We start from the raw sequence: 12,377 nt of genomic DNA, 5'->3' as shown, positions 1-12,377 counted from the left end.
TAAGAACTATGACTCCTCAAACCACGAACCAGGACATGGGTAATTCAGTTTCTGCCTCTGGGTCGGTACGGGAGCCTCGCCTCGCCCCTCCCGAACTGTTCTCAGGGGAACCCGATCAGTGCAGACCATTTATTACTCAGTGTGAAATTCATTTCCAATTACAGCCTTCATGTTTCACCACTGAGAAATCCAAGGTGGCATACGCCATTTCTCTCCTCTCTGGCAAAGCCAAGAGGTGGGGAACTGCGGAGTGGCAGCGCAACTCTCACTTTTTTAACGTTTTTCAGAACTTTGCCAAGGAGCTGTGTCGGGTGTTTGATCCAGTGCTGCCTGAGAGAGAAGCCGCCAGACGTCTGTTCTCTATCCGTCAAGGTAACCGCAGAGTAACAGACTACATCATAGACTTTCACTCTATCTCCTCAGGCAGTCATTGGAATGAGGAGGCTCTGACTGATGCTTTCTATCGAGGACTAAATGACAACATTAAGGACGGGTTGGATACTAAGAGATATCCAGATTCTCTACAGGACTTGGAGGACTTGGCCACCAGGGTGGACCTACGTTTGGCCGAACGGTCCAGGGAACGTGGATCTTATGCTCGCACGGCCACCCCGTTGGTTAGTGAACCTCTCCAGGAAACCAGAACACCCAAATCACCTCCTACTTCTCCCTCTCTTCCTGCAGAGGAGCCGATGCAGTTGGGCCGCAGCCACATTACTCCCTCTGAGCGTGAGAGGCGGCGTAGAGGACATCTGTGCTTCTATTGTGGGGGGGCTGGTCACACCATCTCGACGTGTCCGGTAAAAGGGCACGCTCAGTAAACATGAGGAGAGGTTTACTGAGCAGGACTTTTTCTTCAACACTCTCCTCATCAGTGACTCAAGCTGCTACTCTCTCCATTCCGGGTAAGACCCCTATTTCTGTAAGGGTTTTCATTGACTCTGGTGCTGACACGGAGTTCATGGACATTGATTTTGCTGTCAAAGCGGGTTTTAAAATCATTGAGTCAGCCAAAGAACATTCTGTGGTGGCTTTAGATGGTCATCCCCTGAACTCCTCTTCACAGTTTACTGAGCCCATAATTCTGCATGTGGGGGGTAATCATAGAGAAACTGTCAGCTTCATCATCATTAATTCTCCCCAGGCTCCAGTGGTGTTAGGTGCTACCTGGCTTCAAAAACACAATCCCCACATTGACTGGAAAAAAGGGGAGATTTTGGGTTGGGCTGAGGAATGTTTATCATCTTGTTTATTGGACGCTGTTATCATGAAGGACTCTGCTAAGAACTCTGTAGACAACTACCCTGACCTCTCTAAGATCCCCTCTGAATACAACGATCTTAAAGAGGTATTTAATAAGGCTAAGGCTACATCTTTACCACCTCATCGTCCTTACGATTGTGCAATCGACCTTCTCCCTGGTTCCACACCCCCTAGGGGAGCTCTTTATTCCCTTTCTATCCCCGAGCAACAATCTATGAAGGATTACATCCATGAATCCCTCCAAGCAGGCATTATTCGTCCTTCCGTCTCTCCGGCTGGGGCAGGTTTCTTTTTTGTGGGCAAGAAAGACGGTTCTCTCCGTCCTTGTATCGATTACCGCGGTCTTAATCAGATCACCATTAAGAATAAATATCCCCTACCTCTCATGAACTCGGCTTTTGACCTCCTACAAGGAGCTAAGGTCTTCACTAAACTAGATCTCCGCAATGCCTATCATCTAGTTCGTATTCGTGAAGGAGATGAATGGAAGACCGCCTTCAATACCCCCACAGGTCACTACGAGTACCTAGTCATGCCTTTTGGGTTAACTAATGCTCCCGCAATTTTTCAAAATCTGGTCAATGATGTTTTGAGGGATATGGTTAACCAGTTTGTTTTTGTTTACTTAGATGATATACTTATTTTTTCTAAAGATCTGTCTACCCATCGCAAACACGTCCGCGCAGTACTCACTCGTCTTCTTCAAAACGGCTTATATGTTAAGGCTGAAAAATGTGAGTTTCATGTTTCCACCACTTCGTTCCTCGGTTTCGTTATTTCCCCAGACAAGATGGAGATGGACTGCAATAAGATTGCGGCAGTTTTGGATTGGCCGACCCCAAAAGATCGTAAACAACTCCAGCGGTTTTTGGGGTTTGCAAATTTTTACCGACGATTCATTAAAGGGTTCAGTCTCATTTCTAGACCTCTTCATGCATTGACATCTACTAAATCACGTTTTATGTGGTCCTCAGAGGCTGAAGAAGCCTTTCTCAAATTAAAGACCCTCTTTTCATCGGCTCCCATTCTACAGGCCCCTAACCCAGGAGAACCTTTCATTGTGGAGGTGGACGCCTCCAGCACTGGGGTGGGGGCCATTCTCAGCCAGCGTAGCGAGGGGGGTCGACTTCATCCTTGTGCTTTTTTTTCTAGGAGCTTGTCAGCACCGGAACGCAACTACGATGTGGGGGATCGAGAGTTGCTGGCTGTCAAGCTCGCATTGGAGGAGTGGCGTCATTGGCTGGAGGGCTCCAGATTCCCATTCCAAGTGTGGACTGATCATAAGAATCTGGAGTATCTCAGGTCGGCCCGCCGTTTAAACCCTCGTCAGGCCAGGTGGGCACTCTTTTTCTCTCGATTTAATTTTACCTTGTCTTATCGTCCTGGGGAGAAAAACGTGAAACCCGATGCTCTGTCCCGTCTCACCGAAGATGACTCTTCTTCTCCGTTAGAGGAACAGGGGTTCATTCTGCCCGAGTCGACCCGCCTGGCCATGACGCGTCTCGAGGCTGACCTGAGAGCATTCAGTCGGTCTCGTTCTCCTCCTCCCGGTTGTCCTGACAACCGCCTCTTTGTTCCCCCACACATGATTAAAAAGGTGCTCGAATTTTGTCACTCCTCCCACCTTTTCTGTCACCCAGGTCTCACTAAGACTCTTTCTGTGGTTAGGTCACAGTTTTGGTGGGATTCTTTGTTTAAAGACGTTCAGTCTTTCGTCCGTTCTTGTCCCTTATGTTCTCAGATTAAATCCTCCAGGCGTCCTCCTGATGGACTGCTTCGTCCTCTTCCCATCCCTAAACGTCCTTGGTCCCATATTGGGATGGACTTTATTACTGGTCTCCCTGTCTCTGAGGGTCATTCAGTCATTCTCACTGTCGTAGATCGCTTTTCTAAGATGACCCACCTGGTTCCCCTTCCTAAACTTCCTTCCTCCAAGGAATTGGCCCATATCATGGCCAAGGAAGTATTCAGACTGCATGGACTCCCCCTCGACATAGTTTCTGATAGGGGTCCACAGTTTGTTTCCTTATTTTGGAAGGAATTTTGTGGTCTTCTTGGGATATCCATCAGTCTCTCTTCAGGCTTCCATCCTGAGACTGATGGTCAAACTGAGAGGACCAACCAGGAGGTGGAGAACAAATTGCGCCTCCTGTGTAATACCGACCCTGAAAAGTGGTCCTCTGCTCTACCATGGGTCGAACACTCCCTTAATTCTCTTCCCTCTTCAGCTACCGGTCTCTCTCCTTTCTACGTGGTTTTTGGTTTTCAACCCCCAATCTTTTCCCTCCAAGAACGCGAGGCTGTTGTCCCCTCTGCTCATCAGATGGCTCTCAAATGTCATAGAGCCTGGAGGAGAGCCAGACGTGCGTTGCTTAAAACTACGGCGGTTTATTGCAAGAAAGCTGACCGCCGTAGGTCTAGTCAGCCCATTTATGAAGTAGGCCAAAACGTCTGGCTCTCCACTAAGAACCTTCCCCTCAAGGCCCAGTCTCGCAAACTTGCTCCCCGTTTTATTGGTCCATTTCCTATTTCTAAAATTATTAATCCTGTCGCTGTCCGTCTCTCCCTGCCCAAGTCGCTTCGCGTGCATCCCTCCTTTCATGTCTCCTGCATCAAACCGGTCACCTCGTCTAGATTTCACACTCCCGTTCGTTCCCCCCCACCCGCCCGTCTGATTGATGGGTCCCCTGCCTACACGGTCCACCGTCTTATCCGCTCTAGACGGAGGGGTCGCGGTCTTCAGTACTTGGTCGACTGGGAGGGTTATGGTCCGGAGGAACGTTCTTGGGTCCCTGCTCGTAACATCCTGGACAGATCTCTCATCTCTGACTTTCACGCCTGTCATCCGGACCAACCAGGTGGGACGCCAGGAGGCGTCCCTTGAGGTGGGGATATGTCACGATTCACGCCTGTCTGAGTTTATATTTTTGTCACTTTGTTCACTGCTTGGTGTCTGTGGATTTTCTTCTCTTCTATTCTTCTTATTAATTTGTTTCTCTTTGGTTTGGAGACTTTTATTTCTGCAGCACTCTGTCTGTTTCTCTCTGCTGGCTGCATGGTAGTTTAAATTTGTCTTTCCTTCACTTCACTCTGCACTGATTAGTTTTCATTAGCTGCACCTGTCGCTGCACCCTTTATAAACCTGGTCTGTTCACAGGGTGAGCGCCAGATAGTCGAAAACAGCTTGCCTGCCAATAGATATCCCGCGCTACTTTCCTTTATAGTCTCATGTCCGTTCATAGTTTCCCTCCTGCCTTGTTTTGCCTGCCCTGCTCCTGTCCCTCCTCCCGGTCTTCGTATCCTCGCCTCTGTTCGCTTGCTTCCTGGTTATCGACTCCGGATCGTCTGACTTCGCCTCTCGCCTGCTCCTTTGGATTTATTCTTCTCCTGCTGGTTCTCGACCCACGCCTGCTCCTGACCTGCCTATCGCCCGCTCCTGCATGGTACTGTCGCATCTCTGCTCTCTGGTTTTGACCCTCGCCTGCACGACTACGCCTCCCGCCTCACGGATCGGGTTCTGGTTCGGCGCCGCTGCGGAGCAGCGCTTTTCATCCATCCATCCATCCTTGGGTTCAACGCTGCAGCCGGCTGACTCTCTTCACCGGGATCATTCCTCCTGCAGTGGGCACATCAGCTTGGAGCGACTCATTATTCCCACGTCCCCTTCAACCAGAGTAACGGTTAGTGGTCTCACCTTTTTGACATTTGCACCTGCTTCTGTCTCCCGCCTGGCCACTAACCGTACTCTACTTGTTTACAGACTCGTTCCAGCCCGAGCTCTTAGATCGACACCAGAACCAGTTCTTTCTTTGAGAAGCCAGACTCTCTCCAATAAATTTTTATATTTAGTTTCAAGTGTTTGTGGTGATTTTGGTCCAGTATTTGAAGGGGTTCATTACAGTATGTCTACATGTATGCCTTCAATCTGTGCAGAATGCTGCGGCGAGGCTGCTAACTAGAACCCACAGCTCACATTACTCCTGTTCTGGCCTCCCTGCATTGGCTCCCTATGCATTTCAGGAGTCATTTTAAAATTCTGGTTCTAACTTTTAGGGCACTTCATGGTCAGGCTCCCAAATATTTACTGGACCTTTTGAAGTCTCTATGTCCCATCAGGACTTTGAGATCTTCAAATCAAATGTTGCTGATAGTTCCAAGAACTTATTTTAAAACACGTGGAGACATAGCATTCCAAGTGGTGGCCCCCAGGCTTTGGAACGCTCTCCCTATGTCACTGTGCTGCTCAGATTCCATTGACTCTTTCAAAAATGATCTTAAGACTTATTTATTCAGACTGGCTTTTATTTAAATTTTATTTACTTTTACTTGTGAAGCACTTTGTGATGTCATTGTCTGTGAAAGGTGTTATATAAATAAATATTACTTACTTACTTACTTACAAATCACTGAACAGTGCCCCCCCCCCCCCCCCCCCCCCCATCTCTCTGATCTGCTACAACCGTATGTCCCACCACGTTCTCTGAGGTCAGCAGACCAGTTGCTCCTCACAGTTCCAGGAACTCGTCTTAAGCGCAGAGGTGACAGGGCCTTCTCTGTAGCAGGACCAAGACTCTGGAACGAGTTACCTCTGCTTGTCAGACAGGCCCCTCCCTCTCGGTTTACAAGTCCCGTTTAAAAACCCACTACTATTCAATAGCTTTCAACACCAGATGATCTGTGTTTTGATCCTGTACGCTCCACACTGGTTTGTCGTCATTATCTGCATCTTTTTATGTCTATATTCTGATTTACCTCATTTTGTATTTTGCTTTGTGTGTTACCTGTTGTTTTGTCTGTACAGCACTTTGGTTGGCCTTGTTGCTGTTTTAAGTGCTTTATAAATAAAGTGGTATGGTATGGTATGGTATGGTAAGGTATGGTAAGTTGACGGAGGAGAGGGTGGACTCCAGAAACCATTTGAGCACCACCAAACTAATCGACCCACTATGTGAAGGTACTATTTATAAGACTGAGTTTTTTCGCAGTTCCTTGGACTGATGAAGTCTTTTGGATGAAAGATGAAATGTTTCAACAAAAAGAAACAGTCCAGAGGACCTGACTTAACTTTGTTGGATTTTTTTATTTATTTATTTTTTTTACAATTTTCACGTCCCAAGCTGTGTCTAGGAAAACCAAATTTAATAAAGTGTACTTGAGTGTAACATGACTGAAGAAGTCTATAGGAGAGTAGAGTTGTAGTTGAGAAGCATTTCTTCAGACAGGACTCCACTGAGCCACTGTTGTGAAGTTGATTATTTTTAATCCATAATCTGCAGAGCAGCTAAAGACAGAACTGTGAGGTTAAATTACAACAAATTTTTAAGAAAGGCTCTGGATTTATTAGTCTTTCAGTGCTGCTTTACTGCGGTAAATGAGTGACACGGCTCCACGGACCTGAGCTAAAGAGTTCACACATCTGCTGTGTGGTTGTCCTGGAATCAACCTGAGTTAGGTCTTGGCTTTGGGCCGCTGCCACACGCATGCACACACCTGCAAGACCAAAGTGAGGTAATACCAAACCAACGTTTCCCCTGACACTCATGGAAAATCTGCTCAGTATAACCCTCAACAGAATGAAGCTTTGGGTTTTGGGTTGTAAGCATGTCAGTACTGACAAGACAGTTTTAGGTGCAGGACAACAATATGAGGTGTTTTAGGATGTCTTCACTGTCATATAATGAAGGCCCAGCAGTCCTTGAAGGACAGCACATACCCCACCTCGTGTAATGCAGAGAAATGATGTCTGGTGAAAACTGGAAATCAACTTTAAACATGATCTGTTTGGACCCGACTCTGTTGTAATGAATGAATTATTCTCAGATTCAGATAACTTTATTTATCCCTGAGAGGTAATTCATTCTGGCAGTTTCCAGACTTAATTGTTAAACAAACATGCACACACGCACGTGCACACACACACATTCATGCAGCACTCTTTTTTTCATTCAACCTTTATTTAGACAGGTTAATCCCATTGAGCCTTGGGGACTCATTTACAAGAGAGACCTGATTTCAACAAAGAATGATGAAAAACAATAGACAATCATAAAAGATGTGTACAAATTGAGATTTTTTTTTTTGACAAATAAAAACAAAATGGTATTTAAAAGAAAATGTAACAAAAAAACAGCTAGATTATAAGGTGGTGTAGAAAACTAAAAACAGGAACATCTCTGCATTGGTTTTTGCCATATACAAAGCAAATGTTTGAAGCCACTTAGAGAGGTCAAGGTCGAGAGCTTCAGATCTTTTTGTAAGATATTCCAGGAAACAGGAGCAGAGTAGGAGAAGGCCCTTTTGCCAAGTTCAGTCCTCACTGAGGGAACACTGCAGGTAATAATGTCCTGAGAGCGCACGCTGTAGCTGCACTCATGCAGAGACATGTAGAAGGAGATGTATGAAGACAGCAGACCAAGAAGTGATTTAAAGATGAAAATGTACCAGTGAGAGAGTCTGTGTGAAGTTAGTTATGTCCAGTTAACCAGTGAATACAGGGTGCAGTGGTGGGTACTGTAGTTACAGCCAGTTATGAATCTTAGTGCACCATGATAGACAGCATCCAACATCTGCAGGGTTCTTGTAGGAGCGTTCATGTAAATAATGTCACCGTAATCAATGGAGGGAAGGAAAGTCACAGATACAAGGTGTTTCCTGACATTCAGAGTTAGACAGGATCTGTTTCTGAAAAGTAAACCCAGTTTAACTTTCAGTTTCCTTACTAGGTTTTTCACGTGGAGCTTAAAAGAGTGATGTGAGTCGACCAAGATACCCAAATATTTATAGGAATCAACAAACTCAATAGGGACACCATTCGAGGATAAAATCGAAGGAAGAACTGCTGGGACCGACTTCCTGTTGGAAAAAGCATTTCTTTGGTTTTGTCGGCATTTAGGACAAGTTTGAGGTGGAACAAATCTGACTAGATTATGTCAAAAGTGGATTGCAAAAGCTGGAAAACCTGTTTTAGCTCGACAATAAACAACTGTGTCATCGGCATAGAAATGTAAGGATGCATCAGGGATGCTCTGACCTACATTACCTATATAGATTATAAAGAGGGTGGGTCCTAAGAATGAGCCTTGTAGTACACCATTGTTGACTGCTAAATAACTGGAGGAAGTACCATTATGTTGAACACATTGCTTCTGATCTGTAAGATAGCTAGTGAACCAACAAAAGGTGTGATCTGAGAAATCAGTTTCTGAGAGCTTATGACACAAGATGTCATGATCCACAGCGTCAAAAGTTTTAAACAGGTCTAAGAAAAGTGCAGCACAATAATCCTCCAGTGTTCTACTACATCTCTACAAAGATAATCTGAATCTGTAGAAACTAATTAGAGCTTTAGATCACATTCATACACCGATGGGACACACATCAGAGACAATGAGTGGTTCAGTGTCTTGCCGAGGGACACTTCAACATGTGACTGCTGGTGGAATTGAACCCCCAACTCTCCCATTGGAAGAGGACTGCTCTAACCACTCATCCACAGCTGCCTGTAAATATAGGTAAAAACATTATCAGTGTCAGTGTGAGGACACGAGTCCTGGTCCTGAAACCCTCGGCTCTGCTTGAAGAACCTTCTCAGATCCCGCCTTTTTACGTCGAGGTCTATCTGCATGTGTCACCTTAACCAAACCAACTGCAACGCAACGCTTTCTGAGAAAAGATATCCTCATCAGGGTCCCACCCTCTCTGCAGGGAGGAAACCAAGACAAACCGGCCTGCAGCGAGTGAGGGGGACAATGTGATGGACGCATGTCCTCGGCAGGTGGACGCTCCCCTGGACAGAACGAAGACATGGTGTATTTAAAATAACCTTACAGCATCACCGTTAGACGCCTTGTTCTTTACAAGGAAGCACAATAAAACACGTGTTCTGCACATATGCCCTTCAGCAGGCCTGTCTCCAACATGGCTGCTTAAAGATCAAAACAAAGAAACCACATGAAGAAGAAACGGTTCAAACTTCCATGAAAACCTGTGTTTGTCTGGGAGGAGGAAGTAAATGCAGCTTTATTCAAAGAGCACAGATGATGCAATGATGAGCCAGAATGATGGGTCCTGTTGGGGGGGGGGGGGGGGGGGGCACAGATATCTTATCTGTATCTTAACAGGCTTGAGCCCACAGCGATGGGCTGAAACATCCTGACATCTTTCAGTTAGCCCCACGCTTTAAGAGGAGATAAAAGATGAAAAGTTTAACTTTAGAGTTAATTTAGTTTCCTAACGAGAGCACATTTACCTCTGGATGATGTGGACTCTGTCTGCAGGTCACTGCATGAAACACCCAACTTCATTTTCTAATTAAACTTCATGTTAATCTGAAAACTGACAGTTTAGTTCATGCAGGTAACAAAGACTTTGAAACTGCTGAAATATTTCACTTTTTTACCAACCACACTGTAAGAACAGCGAGGCTCCAAGGGCAGAGGTCACAAAGGTCAGGACTTCAAGTACAAGGGGGTCCACTGTCCAGGAAAATGGGGAGTGTGGTAAAGAGGTGAAGAAGAGAGTCCAGGCAGGATGGAGGGGAAGGAGAAAAGTTTCAGGAGTGACTTGTGACTAAAAGGTGTCAGCAAAGGTCAAAGGAAAAGTTTACAAACAGTGGTGAGACCAGCTATGTTCAATGGTCTGGAGACAGAGACATGGACAAAAAGACAGGAGACAGAACTGGAAGTAACAGAAATGAAGATGTTGAAGTTCTCCTTAGGAGTGACAAGGATTTTTGTTTCCATTCAACCTTTATGTCTACAGGTTAGTCTCAATGAGTCATGAGGACTTATTTTCAAGAGACCTGTTTTAGACAAAACCACAGATAAGGTACTGACAACAATAAACAATACAATTCAAATACAATAAAAAGTAGTGTTATAAAACAACATCAAATCAAGGCTTCTTATGAAGCAGCTTGTTTGTTGTTTGTGAACCCTGATTTTCTTTGCTCTGTTTGTTTTTAACCTTCAGATGTCCCAGTGTGAGGAGGCTTTTCATCTGATGTATCTACAGGTTGTCATCACTCTTTGTTAAAACAAGGTCTCTCCTGTAAATGAGTCCCCGAGGCTCAAAGGGATTAACTTGTCTAAAGTCTGGATGAAAAAAAAAGTGGTGGGCTTTCAGGAGCAGTGTGTGTGTGTGTGTGTGTGTGTGTGTTAAATTAACACAACAACACGGCCTTGTTTCATCAATGAGCGGATGCAGGAGACTGGATCTGAACTGTCTCTGGGGCCGAGCCTGCACCCAGCAGGTCGGGGGTCAGCAGACAGGCCACCAGCTCTTCTCAGTCCACCTGTCAGGTAAGAAAACTGAAATCTCTTGCTTTATTGTTTGGGAACAGTCTGTTTTTGATATGAGAGAACATGTTGGATTACATGCAGCTGCATTTTACAGCACCCCCCACCCTCCCCCTCAGTCACTGATCTGACATTCCTTTGTTTGTTTGTTTGTTTGTTTTGGGATGGAGGAGATTAGGAATGAGATCATCATTGGTACAGCACAGACTGAAGGACTGGGAGATATAAATATAGAGTAAACCTGAGGATCTAACAAGGTTCAGTCTCTGGAGAGGACCTGAACCTCAGGAGCTCTGTGTGGAACCTGCAGGAGAAACCTCAACAACAGCGACCTCGTGTGGCTGAAACAAGAACTACACCAGAATGAAACAAAACGGATTTATTTATGAAACATGACGTCTGTTCAGAGTGTAAGAACCAGAACATACAAACACTCAGCATCATCACATCTGCAGTCCAGTCGGGTCAGTCCCGGCTTTAGTGTCCAGGTCGGAACGGGAACGCCATCCCTGACATGAATGGCTGAGCGGCGTACTGAGCGTGAGAGGCTGGGTGAGCGGCCAGAGGCGTGTGAGGGGAGCGTGTGGGGAGCGCGGCATGGGGGCTGTAGGCCAGCGGAGGGGTGTGGATGTTGTTGTAGAACATCACCGGGCCGGACAGAACCAGCTGGAGCAAACTGGAACACAAAGAAACAAAGAGTCACACGTACACAGCAGCAACAGGAAGACTACTGCAGGAGAATACAAGAGAAACATGGAACACAAAGACACAAAGAGTCACACGTACACACAGCAACAGGAAGACTACTGCAGGAGAATACAAGAGAAACAATAAACACCACCTGAGGACGGGACTTGATGACATCATCACCCCTCCACCTGCTCACAACATTAATGTCAGGCTCATTCCATTCATGTGTTGTAGAAATCAAACTGACACGTCAAAGAGGACATTTTAAATCTGATTTAAAGGATCCGTGAGGATCAAGATCTTCAGACCACCTGTTTTACACACGTCCACCTGCACTCTGCTGCCCAGAACCAGAACACGGGTCCAGTCAGATCCACCTGCACTCTGCTGCCCAGAACCAGAACACGGGTCCAGTCAATCACATGATGGCCAGCCCTCACTTGAAAACTCAACAGCTACGACTGTGACTGTTTTACTGAGCTCACATTCAGAGTGGTAGTAGCTGACAGTCTTCAAGACCATCACACTGAACAACCCTCTGATTAAAAACGCGGCACAAATTGTTGAAGTTACCCCCATTAGTCTGTCAGTAAAATATGTCATGAACCACTGAGCAGGTCTCAATCTTCCTTCCTGCAGTGAACTCACACAGAAGATTCAACAGTTGTTTTACGCTGGACGTCCTTCCTGATGCAACCAGGACTCAAACCTGCAGCCTCAAGGTTACGGGACTGCAGCACCAACCACCGACTCACCGTGTCTCACTGAACAGAGCCCGCTGAAACGCTCAAATAACAAATATCAACGACTGTACATCTCCCGATGAACTTCTGGAATCTGACCAAATCACAACTAATGGACTGAGTTTTACAGTAACTGAGCCAAAACTGGTGGTGGCTGTAGTGTTGTAGCACTCGAGACCGGTCTTGGTCTTGACTTGGACTCGGGTTAGGTGGTCTTGATACAACACTAGGTGGCTGACAGTCATTCTCCATCACACACTGTGAAGTCTTACGTGAGACGGACCTGAATGCTCTTCAGTCTTTATAATATTTACATTTATGTTTATATTGTTTATCAAGTTTATATTGTTTATAATGTTTATATTGTTTATCAAGTTTATAATGT

General features: G+C 45.7%; 1 protein-coding gene across 1 annotated transcript in view; it reads right to left on the bottom strand.

The window, feature by feature from the left end:
* Nucleotides 1-11,036: 11,036 nt before the first annotated feature.
* c9h7orf26 (chromosome 9 C7orf26 homolog) overlaps nt 11,037-12,377 on the bottom strand; it is a 14,062-nt gene continuing 12,721 nt past the window's right edge. The window contains exon 8 of the mRNA XM_037681530.1: nt 11,037-11,235. Coding sequence (XP_037537458.1) covers nt 11,037-11,235 — 199 coding nt within the window. The remainder of the gene's footprint in view (nt 11,236-12,377) is intronic.

Source organism: Nematolebias whitei, chromosome 9, assembly GCF_014905685.2.
Source record: "Nematolebias whitei isolate Nwh7 chromosome 9, NemWhi1, whole genome shotgun sequence".
NCBI classification, from domain to species: Eukaryota; Metazoa; Chordata; class Actinopteri; order Cyprinodontiformes; family Rivulidae; genus Nematolebias; species Nematolebias whitei.
Note: the sequence above shows the minus strand (reverse complement) of the source record. Positions and strands in the feature narration are given on the sequence as shown.